General features: G+C 41.2%; 1 protein-coding gene across 1 annotated transcript in view; it reads right to left on the bottom strand.

Moving 5' to 3' along the window:
* Positions 1-529: 529 nt before the first annotated feature.
* The window catches only part of KAT6A (lysine acetyltransferase 6A), a 28,845-nt gene continuing 15,707 nt past the window's right edge, over positions 530-13,667 (bottom strand). Inside the window, exons 11-18 of the mRNA XM_030964175.1 lie at positions 12,798-12,939; positions 12,191-12,352; positions 11,287-11,380; positions 9,829-10,060; positions 8,570-8,780; positions 7,230-7,922; positions 6,217-6,535; positions 530-5,580 (exon numbers count right to left, since the gene is read on the bottom strand). Of these exons, the coding sequence (XP_030820035.1) occupies positions 2,999-5,580; positions 6,217-6,535; positions 7,230-7,922; positions 8,570-8,780; positions 9,829-10,060; positions 11,287-11,380; positions 12,191-12,352; positions 12,798-12,939 (4,435 nt within the window). The 3' untranslated portion in view covers positions 530-2,998. The remainder of the gene's footprint in view (positions 5,581-6,216; positions 6,536-7,229; positions 7,923-8,569; positions 8,781-9,828; positions 10,061-11,286; positions 11,381-12,190; positions 12,353-12,797; positions 12,940-13,667) is intronic.

The following is a 13,667-nucleotide window of genomic DNA, read 5'->3' on the forward strand; positions in this document are numbered from 1 at the left end:
GGAAATTCAAGCATTGATCACACCCACGCTGGAACTGTGCTTCCCTCTAGCGTTGTCAGAGCTCTGTGCTTGTGAAGAATTCGCATCCCAGTGATCCAACTGTGCCTTAAAGCTGCAGGGCAAACCTTGCTGGGTAAAATGTCTCCTCCTCCTATTCAAGGTTCTCATTGCAGATGAAAGAGCAGCTGAAGGGGATGGAGGAAACTTCAAACACATTGCCAGTTTTAAAGGACTCAAGTCAAAATTACAAATTGAAGCTGATAAAAACCAGGACCGCACTTGGTTTTGGTCAGCCTTGGCAGAGAGGAATTTGAAGGTGGTGATTTCTGGAAAAGCTTCAAGTTTGTTCTTCTTTTTCTCTAATTGGAAATTCTAGATTAAAAATTAACATGATCCCGAGATCTCATAAGTGAATTCTCTTTCAGTGGAAAGGCCCACAGGGAATCATACACCCAGGACCAAGAACCAGGGGCAGCATTCACCACTCCAATGGAAGAAAAAAAATTTACACGCACAACTGACATCCAAAATGGCTCAACATAATTTATTTTTTTTATGTTAAAATGTACAGAGTTCTTTTGAAAGTACTTGCTAGAAAGGGGAAAAAAAAGTGATATTACATACAAGGAGAGGAAGGGAGACCATCCAGCCAGGAGCGTATGACATGGAGAATTACAAAGGCATCTAGGCACCCCCTTCCCCTTAGCTTACAAGTCACCATGAACAAAGTACAAAGAGGTTACAAAACAGGAAAAGCAAATATAAACAGACAGGAATAGACTCAGCTTCATTTGTACATGCGGCTTTTAGAGGCATCTGGAGCTCCTATTCACACACTCTAGAGATCTCTTTAAAGAGAATTTTATCTTTCTTAAAATAGTTTTTAATATTCTACAACAAAGATAAAAAATTTTAAAGATGGAATGAAATGAAAAAGCTCTTATTTTTAAAAGGCATCGAAGTCACTAACAGTGAGTTTTTTTTAATTTCTTTTAGAAGATTACCCAAGTTATCTTGCTAAAAATACATTTTTTTTTTTAAACAGAAGTGAAAAAATGGTAGGTACCAATATTACTGCGTTGGATAATTTCTTTTTATATATAGAAAAGAACTTTTTTTTTTTTTTTCTACAATAGTTCTACAGTCACAAAGGTTTGTGGAAAAGGGAGCTGCCCAATTGATAAAAAAACCCATACAAAACCAAACCAAAACATAAAGGCAAACAAACTAAATTCATGGCCCTCGTTTCAACAGCTTCTCCTCCTGTCTCAGACCCACCCCCACCCCCAGGAAGCAGCGACACAGCTGAAGATCTAAGAAGAGAGGGCAGCACAGTGCGCTTTCTACACGGGTTATTTGGAACTGGAATAGTATATACAGAGAAATGGGGTCCTACACAGCCTTGTACATGCTCAAAACTAAACAGAAATAAAAAGTGGAAGTCCTTTGAATTCTGCCTTTTATGGTTAGCAGTTACTGGAGGAAAAGTCCGTTTTAGTGCATCTGAAGAAACCCCAACTTTTAGATTCTTTTGGTTTAAAAACAACAGGAATTAGTCTTATTAATGTGTCTGCATTTCTACTTCACATACAATAAAAAAAAGAACTTTACATTAAAGGGTTGTCCCTTTTTGTATTGGGTGACATGCCAGCAGTGTAGCCAAAATTAACGCAAAGTGGATTTTGCAGCAATAAACAGCAAAATCCTGCCGCCTAGATCCTGCTACGGTGTCGGGACGGTTTCACTGCTGAAAAAAGAGGCCGATTCCCTTCTTTTCCCCACACTGGATCAAATGTGTGGCTGTTTCTACAAAATGGATATCAAACACAGTAAGAGAATCAGGAAAAACATCACTGACCCCCAGAAAGCGGCACGTTCAGCGACTTCCTACCCCAGCCCAGGAATGGAAGAGCGACAAGGACACCTCAGGCTTCTCAGCCCAGTCACCAAATGCACACTTTTTCTTCCAGCATTTCCCAAGCCAAGAGATTGAACTGGAAACAGCTGCTTCTGAGCTCAGCCTGACTCAAAGGGCTCAGAACCAAACCCCTCAGCATTTCCAACATGTACTAAAGCAGTCTGGGATCTCAGAGCTGTGGCTGGTCACCAGGAGAGCCTGTAAGCATTTTCTTGTCCTAACAGACCATTACCCACCCTGTCCTCTTCACCACTGCAGAAGGGATACAGAACAAGTTCTCTCTTGAGATGCTTCCAGCAGTTCAGTGACAGAACATGTGTGCATGCATGCACACGTGTGTTCACGTGCACGTCCGGGTGGTGAATGGGATCATTTTAAAGTTACATTATATTTTCAGCATAAAACATACAATTTCAATTAACTCATCTACAAAAACACCAATGTGAATGGTTTATTGTTTACACTTAACTCCAAATTTTACTGAGGGTGAGGGAGTCAAGGAAAATTAAAGCTTTTTCCTGACTTCCAGAAATAAAGATTTTCCTTTATCCTCTGTGTCCCCTTCCAAATCTCCCAATAAGTGCCTCCTGCTAGAAGTAGGAAATGTTAGGTGGGGTTTAGAGGGAAGGGTTGTTATTCTTTGAGATGTCAAACATTTTACATGGCTGCAGCACTAGAAACTGCATACAGAGGGGCACAGGGGAGGGAAAAGGACATATATTGAAAAAAAATTTAGGAAGATGATTTCACGTTACACATAGTCTGTCCACTTTGTCAGCAAAGTAAGGCTCTTTTTAAATTATGAGAAGATTTTGTGCATGTTTCCCCTCTAAAAAACATCTGTAAGTGATTTTAGCTGTAAAATGTTTGACGATTGTGAAGAAAAGAAAAACAAACAAACAAACAAAAATCAAAAAAATAAAGACCAGGCTTCCTAAAAAATAAAATAAACCAAAGAAAATCCCTCTAAATCTACAGCAATATTTTAACTGGAAAAAGGTCCATTTTCTCTGGTTTGTCAGTATAAAAGGTTCCTTTATTTATATTTATTTCAGTTTTTAGGATGCAAGTCGATCTTGCTCATCTTCTCATGTATGGTCCATTAAGAGACTGCTTGGGCACCCCAGCAGCGTTCATGTAGCTGTGATGGGAGGGGCCAGTGTACATCATGTTTCCATGAGGATTTGGCTGCATAGGCTGCTGGGTATAGGCCTGGCTCCCCATCATTCCCATCTGCATCTGCATAGGATACTGTGCTGTCTGATTCATGTAGGCAGGATTGCTATGGTAACTGCTGTTCATCATGGGCTGCGTCATCCTGTAGCTGTTCATGGCGTTCAGGTTCATATTCATGGAGTTGACGTTGTAGGGCGCGGTCGGCATCAGGTTCACGCCCATGTTCATGCCCCGCTGCACGGCCAAGGTCCGAGGCCCAGCCTGCATGGCCACGGCTGGGGGGCTGCGGCCGTACAGCTGCTGCTGGTGTGCGCTGGCAGAGGGCAGGGGGGCAGACTTGGAGCGGATGGAGATGTGCCCCTTGACCGGCATCTGCCCCTGCAGCCTCTGCGTGTGGGGAATGCCGATGTTGGTGGCGGACATGTTGCACTGAAGCAGAGGGGATGTGAGGTTCATGGTGGTGGAGGCCAGGTTTGGTGGGGGTGTCATGGTGGCTTGTGCTTGTGGGGTGCCGGCCAGGGGGTGAGAAGGAGCCAGCTGAGCCAGCCCTGTGTTGGAGAGAGAAACGCTGGTTGCATAGGAAGTCACAGCAGGAGAATGGCTATAAGGCATGGCATGAGGGTCCATAATGGTGTTCGTCAGCTGCTGCAACTTGGCTAAACTGAATGTGGCTGATGGTTGTGAATAGCTCCCAGCACCAAAATCCCCTGGAATCCTCTCATAGATACTTATGTTACCAGTGCTGCCTGATTCAGGTATTTCCATGATCATAGGTGCTGGGGTGAAGCTGTTGTTCATGCTACACTGAGATAACGGAGGTTGCTGCTGGGGCGGAGGTGGGGGCTGTGGCTGCTGGGACTGAGGCTGCTGCTGTTGTGGCTGTGTTGTTGGTTGCTGGTTACTTGGGGGCCTTTCTACTACACAGCTCTGAGGTGACTTGATATTACAGTTTGCTGCAGGCTGGACACTGTTTTGCTGCATCATGCTGCAGCTGCTGCCAATGTTTGCCATTTGCTGAGTGACAACACAACTGTTCTGAGTGAGGCTGCTAGAAGAAGACAGTCCTCCGTACGAACAGCTGCTCTGGGAAGAGTTATTTCCACAAATGCTGCCTCCCATAGTGGAGTCATAGCTGCTGGGGTTTTCATAATTCTCTGTAGTGCTCTCAATGCTGCCAAGGTCACTGAAGCCACTATCCACCACCTGCTGGGAGTGGTCCGATACTGAAGGCACATCCATCATGGGGCTGGTCTCCATGTTCTGCATAGAGGGTGCGGACAGGGATCCCTGCTCAGGACTGATCTGTGTGTAGCTGCTCTCCAGAGCAGGCACGTTTGGGCTGCTGACAGAACGCACAGACTGGCTGGGGTGGGACTGAACAGAGGATATTGGACTGTTGTGTTCTGAGGCCTGGCAATCTTCAACCATTGATATCTGAGGATCCTCCTCAGTCTGGGTATAACTCTGCAAAGTCTGACAAGCTGCAAGAGTTTCTTCACAGTCCTGGTAAGCTACATCATGCTCATTGCTTTCCTCCTGTGTCAAGGACTGGACTGCTTGAACAGTTTCAAGATCTAGTTCACTATGAGGAATCTCCTCCTCTTCCTTTAATTCAATTAACCCCTCTTTATTACTCTGCTCTTCTTCGTGATCATCTTCAGACCCAGGGACATGCTCTGAGCCCACTGATGTCTCATTGGAAGCCTGCTCTTCCTCAGAATCTGCCTCTGCTTCATCTTTTTCTTTTGCATCTTCTCTACTGCTTGGGATGCTTGTTTCTAAAAAACATTCTTGCACCTGAGGCTCCTCCTTCACCCCTTCTTTAACAGGCTGTTCCTCCAATTCTTTTTTCTTCAAAGACTCTGGATGACCATCATCTTCATCATCAGCATCATGATCTTCGTTTTGATTTGTCACTACTGCAACTTCCTCTTCTTCCTCATGGTCATGTTCAGGTTCATCTAATTCTTGCTGCTCTTCTTCTGATTGCCTCTGCTCTTCTAAAATCCGTGGCTTCTCCTCTACTTCCTCTTCTATCTCAGGTTCTTTTACTTCTGGCACTGGACTGCTGTTGCTGTCCACAGGAGAAACTGCTCTTACTTCACTGCTGGCTATGTCTTCCTCTTCTCCCTCTCCTACCTCTTCTGCTTCCATATTCACATCTTCCTCTTTCCTTTCCTCAGTGAGAGGCAGGTCCTTCTGCTCAACACATTCTTCTTTATCTGAAATTTTGGCCTTACGCCCTGCTTTTGAATTAGCTACCACTTCATCAACTATTTCATCCTGAGCTGACAGTGGCACCTCTTCCCGGTTCAGTTTAAAACCTGGTTTTCTACCAGGCCTTTTCTTCCAGTGGACTGGTTTTCGGCTTTTCCCTTTTGGCCATCCCTTCTTCTTTTTCACAGGTGTGGAAGTATCTGGCTCAAGTGAAGAATCTTTTGCTTCACTATTCCTCAGCACAGATAACGGTTTCAAGGGTGGGTTACCTGAAAATACAAATTGAAAGACACTGTTCAAACATTTTTGTTTGACCTAAGCATTCACGGAAGCCTTCCCAAGCATGCCTAACATGTTTATCAACTTCAATATTAGCTTAGAAATTTATTAGAATGACAGATGTGACTTCAGAATTGTCAGTGGACTCTAAGCAACCAGTCACAACCAAATTATTTTATTTTATGAACTGAAGGTTCAGAGGACTTTAAGGAGATATGAGAAGCTGAGAGGGTGAACATGCAATGTGATGAAGAAGAGGATGTCAGAAGAGGCAATTTAATATTTCCCTTTGTTATGGAAAATTGGGGGCTTGCCAGTTCATTTCCGTTTTATTTCTGTAAGCGACTCTGCTGCATAGTTTTTCCACAATCACAGATAATAATTCCATTAGCAAAGCTGAATCAAAAGGATAGCCTGGGATCAGGTCATTGCCAATAAGAAAGTTAAATGTATGCACCATGTTTTCATAAAACTAGGGAATGTCTGAGGCTAGTTTGACTGCTAATTTATGCCTAACCTACATTTCAGCTGGAAGTTACAAGCCAAAGAAAGCAGCTGGTTTTGTCACGAGCTGTTATCACCCAACACAATCTATCAAACTTTCACTAGTGTACCACCATACATACCATTATTGTCATCAGACTCCTCTTCATCTCTGGACTTCCTCTTAGAAGAGGGTCTGTGCCTGAGTGTGTCTGGCTGGGCTAAGTGCTGAAAGTATCCACTGGATGAAAGCTCACTCTCCTCCTCTTCATCCTCCTCCTCCTCCTCTTCCTCCTCCTCAATCTCAAATGTGGGTTCTAACTGAGGCATTGGTCGTTCAGAGTCTGAGTCCTCAAATGGTTCATCCAGCACTTCTGTGGTTTCTGAGATTGTTTCAGTGACAACGCTGCTGTTGTGGTGCTTACGCTTGCGGACCCGCCTCTTCCGATGGAGAATTGGTTTCTGAAAGGGGAAGGTGGGGAAAGAGAAGATATTTTACCATGTGCTGTAGAAATGAAACACTAGATAAATACAAAACATGAACAGCAGAGAGCTCCCTTCCAGAATCCAGAATTCACTAGAAATACTGTCTGGCACCTGCCACTAGTTAGAATTTAAACAGCTGAAGTTAAGAGCCCATCCATAACAGCTGGAACTTCAAACACACTACAAAACAGATGTGAGTACCTCAGAATAAGGTGCAAAAATGATACAGTAGAGAACTTCTTAGTGAAGAAAGCATTTGCTTAAACACACTGATAAAATTCACATCTCCATGGTAAATAATTTCAAAGACTTTACACTCTGATTTCAGTTGTTTACAGAGCATTTGTGTTTTGCAAGCTTCTTTCGTAAGCAGGACTTTATCTGTTTCTATTCTGCATGACTGAGAAAAATTGCAATAACTAAGTTAGAGAAAAAAAAAAATCAAAAGCACAAGATTGAAGCTGGACTCAAAAAACCCTCCAACTCCTACCTCTGATTCACCAAAAACCAACAGTAGAAAAAGTCAGCAGGAAGTACCCTGGAACACTGAACGTGTGCTCCATGTACACTTAATACAGACCTTGTGAACTGCACCATCCTTCACAAAGTCCTAACACCCAGACAAAACTGACTGGATAACAGTCAAAAAAACAAGAACCAAGGCACACACCTTTCGTTTCAATGTTGGCTTGGTGAGAACAGGTGGAGAGCTTGATCGAGGACTCACAGGCTCATCATCTTCCTCCTCACTGCTCTCACTAAAACACCTCAGAAGTCCCCTGTCACTATCACTGTAGCGCCGGGGCAATCTGTCGCAGTCCTCTGGGAATCTACACTTCAGTGGCTCTGTGTTCTTTTTCAACTGGCCCCTCCACCTTTCCACAGCTTCACTGTGCTGCCGATGGGGAACTGCAGATTTTTCACCTTTGCCATACTGTCCCTGGGAAGCTGCAGATTTTTCATCATCTTCAGCATACCGGCCTCTGGAGGCTGGAGATTTCTCCTCACATTCACCACATCTTCCTTGCAAGGCCACTGACTTCTCCTCACAGTCACTGCACCGGCCTCGTGAGGCTGTTGACTTTTCCTCACATTCACTGCACCGTCCACTGGGAACTGCTGTTTTCTCCTCGATGGGCAATGCTGGCTCCTTCTCACAAAAGGGCTCATGAACTTTTTTGCTCTTGCGGTTCCATCGGCCTCTTCGTGACGGCTGACTGTTTGCAGGAAGACTATCCAGGGAAAAAATGTGCTTGTTTGGTCGTGCAGAATTGGCCGGAGCGACGATGTCTGGCTTTTTTTCACTCTCTGTTGGTGAGTAAGGCTCTTGCTCTTTCTTCTCCCATGACACAGATTTTACCATCTGATTTAAATAAAAACAAATAGATTTCACACTTCTGATTTCGGCATAAACGTCTACCCTGAATTTGATTCCACAAAAGTGTTTGAGGAAAAAGCCAGAAAAGTTTAACAAAACTGACTTTTAAAACCCCAGGATTAAAAAAAGATTTGACCTTTAAGAGATTAATGTAGTGCTAATTGCTATTCCTTTCCTCAGAGGTGATAATTTACCTCACTTAGCTTCCCAACAAGCCACTTCAGTGGTGTGCCAGAATGCTGACTTCACCTTGCTACATTCAAACACAGTATTTATGCAAATTTTCAAGAAAAAAGTATGAAAAAAACTTGAAGCTACTTTTCCATTAAAATGCACCATTAGTTTAATGTAAATACAGTAACAGCAGATAATTTGCCTCTTAGTATTCTACTCAGTGCTCTCCACCTGATGCAAGAGTGCAACCCCTTCAAGGATTGCTCTCTAGACTATGCCTTGATACTTTCTCGAGTTTTATTTTCTAATCTGAAACTGCAAAGATACATAAACTGACCATGACTGCATTGCTTTTTATGATTACGACAAATGCACAAGCTTCACGTTTGAAATTTTGTTAGCGCTGCCTCCAAAAGCTTAAACTACATGCCACACAGAAATAAGAGATTCACTCTTACACTGGTCTCTGGATCCTTTTCTTTCTGCTTTTGTTGCTCTTCATTTTCCCCATCCTCTGTTTCCTCTTCTTCATCTTCAGAGACAACTGAGTTGGAAACTATAACCGGCGTCCAACGCAGACATTCTGCATCCACATCGATGGGTCGGACGTTCGTTCTAAGCTTTGCCATGTGCTCCTGGATGAGCTTCTCACGACGAACGATCACAAATCTGAACAGCAATAATAATACTCTGATCAATAACAGGTGACATACCGTACATATTACCACGTGAAACAGATATATTACAGAAAATATATTTCTCTCAATCATAGCTGCCAGAAGTAACTTCAGAGAGAACAGAAACTCATTCAAATAGTACTATTTGAGTATCATCTCACAACTGAGGGAATGTTAAAATTCTTCCCACTTCTTGTTAATGGTGAAGTCATTATCCTTCCATGGGTAACATTCAGCTGCAGAGTATCATTTTTATTATGGGCAGGGGGTATATCATTTGGGGAATGGGCAATATAAGGTGAAAGCTACTGAAGAGAAATAAAAGGACTCCTCAAGAAAAGTTGCAGTCCCACTACCATAGTGCATTTTAAGAGTCTGAGAGAAATATCACGAGTTAAAGGTATACTGGGAGATGAGAACATAAAATATCCTCAAGTCTTCCAAATAAGTTTCAACACAAAAGAATACAACCTCACTCACCAAACTGCTATGGTCTGAAACAAGACTAATTCCCAGTACTCCACCTGACCTGTCAGCTGAGCAAGCAGGCTACCTCTATTCTATACCAACACACTTCATCTCTCCCAGTGATCTGTCCCACTCTTCAAACATTCCATGTCAATCCACACAGTTTATGGCATTTTTGAGACATAGGGAAAAGGAGGGAACCAACTGTCTGCTCACTGACTGAAAATAAGGAGCAGATCTGCCTCTAGAGAAGGGAAGTTGCTGTTCTTTGTGAGTGTATTAGACTGATTTGGCTGAGGGATACCAAGAAAACATGACCAAGAAACCAACTTGCTCTCTCTCACAGCAGCAAATCACTCAAAATTCCACATCTGCAGTGCTACACAGCTGGACATCTGAACCAGCTTTGGCACGGAATGATTCTTGCATTGCACATGAGTACCATAGTATTTGGACACTGAAATCTTTAGCAAAATCAAGTTTATTAGATGTGACTTGTCTTCAAACACCATTAAATTTCAAGGAAATACATCTGAAGGCATTTGGGATTACAATGGGACTCCTGTACTCACTGATCACTACGGAAGTCAAGCATTCGTAGGTGATGCAGAGTGGAAGTGATATCTTGAGGGCAGATTCCAGTCAGCTTACTCAATTTCTTGATGCTTAATTGCTTGTCACGTTGATGATAAAGGCACTCCAATATTACACTTTTCCAATAAGCCATGTAGGACAGGCGCCCCAGGTCTGACAGGGGCTTCTCTGGTGATCCTGCTTGACCTTCACGCTTTGAAAGCAAATAACCTAAAAGACACAGAAGAAAAAAAAAAAAATTCAAAATATTAGCTTCTGTTTCTACCCTTACTTCTACAAAGGCCTCAAAAAATAGCTTAGTGCTGCCTACAAGATGTAGGTGACAACTCTGAAGGATACTTTGAGTTGTTGGGCCCATTTTTTATTTGTTGTTTAAACTCCTGTTATTCAGTGATGGAGTAAGACATTCCTGAACTCTGACTATAGGTAATGCCACGAGATGGCAGCAGGTGTCTACCCAGAAATTACACCAAGCCTGAAGCACAACTGCAATAGCAATTTTGGAAATGACAGAGGAAAAACACACTCTTAAAACTAATACAACTAATAATTTTCTTGAAAATTCTCTACTGTCAAACTTCAGGACCATACTGGAGAGTACCAAGCTCTATTTGCAGAGATTTCATTAATTTAAGACTTTTGATACATTGCACAGGTTCAATAAAGGCCAAGGTTTATATTCTACCCAGTGTGACAAAGGGAGATGGATTAAAGATGACAAATGTGCCTTTTCACTGCTGCTCCACCATAACCTGCATTTGTTCATTTCTCAAGATACATCCTCGAATTCTTTTGCTTCACCAGTAATTTCAGGAGAACAAAAACTTATCTAAAAAAGACATCATTCTAATATAATTCTACCAGTAGAGTTTTCCTCTGAACTCTAAAATTTGTATGTCCACAGGGAGAGCTGTATTAATAAACAACAAACAATGTACAGTTACAAGGAAGTTTCCCATGAAATTACAGAGATACACACAAATATCAGAATTATTTGAGTATTCAGAGCTTAAGTATGTCCGGTTTTATTGCTCTCAAAATGAAATTAAAATGCAAGACAGTTTTGCTTAAGACATTTATTCACCTAATCAAGCTGCTGAAGATTTCCACAGACCATGCAGTCTTACAGCTGGCTTTCTGTACAAGGAACTACATGCACAAGACAAGCTTCTGTGATTAAAAAATCACTATACTTGCCTTTAGTTTTACCTTAAGCTGCTTACACAGAAAACACTGGAATTAAGGGGAAAATGATCAATTTGTCTTTAGAGCCGTAGTTTCAACAAAAAGAGTAAATGGTGAAGTTCAGATAATTTTGTGAGCTTTAAAGCCTTTGTCCTGAGATGTGTTTTCTTTTGAAAAATACCTGCTTCTACCGTTAAGTCCTTTAAAATATGAAAAGACAGATTGAAAAATGTAAAGAAAAAGTTCCTTACTGAAGTCAATTAGGAACCTGCCATAGCCCTTACGCTGGTATTGTGGAAGAATCATTATACAGGAAACATTGTACTTCTGTTGGCAGTGTTTTTCCTGTTGGAAAAAAAAAGCATCATATTGAAATAACAGATCAGTAAGAAATAGTGTAAGTTCCTCTGTAAGAGTGACTAAGTAGCTCTATATCAAAAACTAAGATAGGAAGCCAAAATTTTTTAGGAATGATACAGCCAAGGAAAGACTTTGAAGAGATAAAATTAAAGCTCTACCATCATTTCAGATAAGAAAAACAGAAAAGTCATTGCAAAAGACTGCAATATTCCAGTGATCCCTTAAATGTTACAAGCATAACATACCAAAATCTAGTCTCATATCTGCTGTTCTGAACACTAAAGAAAAAGCTTCAAATAAAACTGCTTTAAAATAATTGAAATAATTAAGGATAAAAACCTTAAGAAAACTTCTATCTGAAATCTTGGCCCTGTTCCCTCTAAAAAAAAAAAAAAAAAAAAGGCTTCAAATCATTGCAAAGTTGCCAAACTTGTTTGGAAAACAATGTATGTATAGAACAAAAGGTGAGATAAACAGAATTACCAAGCAGTTCTATCTCACAAACAGTAGTAGCCAATCTCCACCAAGAGCAGGAAGTAATTTGAAAAGTTTTTTAGCCACTAAGCTGGAGGACAAGTTCCTTAGCAAAGTATATGCTATTCAATATTACAGGAAATTTGGGTTTACTAACTGGTGGTCTCCAAATGCAATATAAATAAAACCTGGTTACAACAGCTGTCTGTACCTGCATTACATAATTTATTATATAAAATGCAAGAGGCTAAATGACAACAATTTAAAGAATCCAAAGCAGCACTGCTCATCAGACCAAACAATTCATACCCAAATACTCACCTTGGAAAAGTAGCCAACAAGGTGACAGCCCTTAACATCATTCTGTGTCAGCACATAGAAAAGAAATGGCTCCACATCATAATAGAGAGTCTTGTGATCCAAGAAGAGTTTAGCTAACAAGCACAAATTCTGGCAGTAGATAGTGCTGACATTGCCATCAACCTTAGAGACACGAGGAAAAGTTCTGTCATTCCATTTGCTGCTATGTAAGGACAAGCTTCACTCAAGAATCCCTGTACATTTGATATGTCCTAACATGACAGAAGACTTCTCTGTCACAGGTAGCATCTCAAAGAACTTAAAATTTCCACACAACAGAGGCTGTGACCAAGTCACTGTTACACTCAATAGCTTAAGAGACAGCTTAAAATTAATTTTTGTTAAAATAAAACCCCCAGATTTTTATAGTCTTATTCTGTGATGAATAATCTATACACAAGGTCAGTTCCTACTGGCTGCTTGCTTGTTGTTCTTCACTTCTGGAAACTCAGGAGTTTCAATGTTTCAAGAAGGAAAATGTTTAGGACTATGAAAAATTCATCACAGGATTTGGTGTTGAGGACCCTAATTTATAGCTAAGAGCTAGCAGCTTCATTTTCTAACTTACCTCAAAGACTGATATATTATTTTTTCTGTAAATTTCATTGGCTGGAGGATGAAACCACCCACATTTTTTCATATGCTGTTGGAGAATAGTTCTGCTTTTCATGTATTTTAGACAGAATTCACAAAGGTACAACTTCGGTAGCCTGTAAGCAAAGATAAAGAAAGAACAGAGACTGAAGACAGAGATTTTTGTATAAACTTTCTCACTGCTGCTGACAGAGAGCTTGATGAAAACAAACCCAATATACACTCACCTTGTGTGTGTGCTAATGAGGGCAAAACCACATTACCATAGTTAAAGTCATGACACTTATTCTGTAACAAATGCATATTAAAAATGCCTTTAATGCCTTGCATAATTACATTTACATTAAGTTATGCCAGAAGAAAGGTATTAAAATCCTAGGAAAAAAAAACAGTAAGCCCTCCCAGTTTTCCCAAGGATGGATGAGATAAATAGTTCCTATTCTCTTCTTCTCCTCATTGTCACAGACAACATCCCAGCTGTCTGTACATACCCTTGAGTGATGGGTCACATCACCACCCACCCATCTGCCAACTGGAATGCAAGTATCCCAAAATTCTTGTGCTTTAACTCCATTTATATACTGTAGTTTCAGCAGGAATGTCTGTACAGCTGGAATAATTCCTCATGTTCTTATTAAATGGCAGAAAAAAGAGTTTCACTTAATTTTCTTCCTCTAGCTATAGCCCTTAAAAGTCATTCCTCTTTCTCAATAAAGGTCAAAGAGAATGCAGGTTAAACAATTTGCAAAGTTCTTAAGCAAGAAAACAAAGCAACTATATGTGCAGCACAGCAGAGAAATATTTCAGACACCAAAATGTAGGAACCACCAGATTTCTACGCCTG

Source organism: Camarhynchus parvulus, chromosome 22, assembly GCF_901933205.1.
Source record: "Camarhynchus parvulus chromosome 22, STF_HiC, whole genome shotgun sequence".
NCBI lineage: Eukaryota > Metazoa > Chordata > Aves > Passeriformes > Thraupidae > Camarhynchus > Camarhynchus parvulus.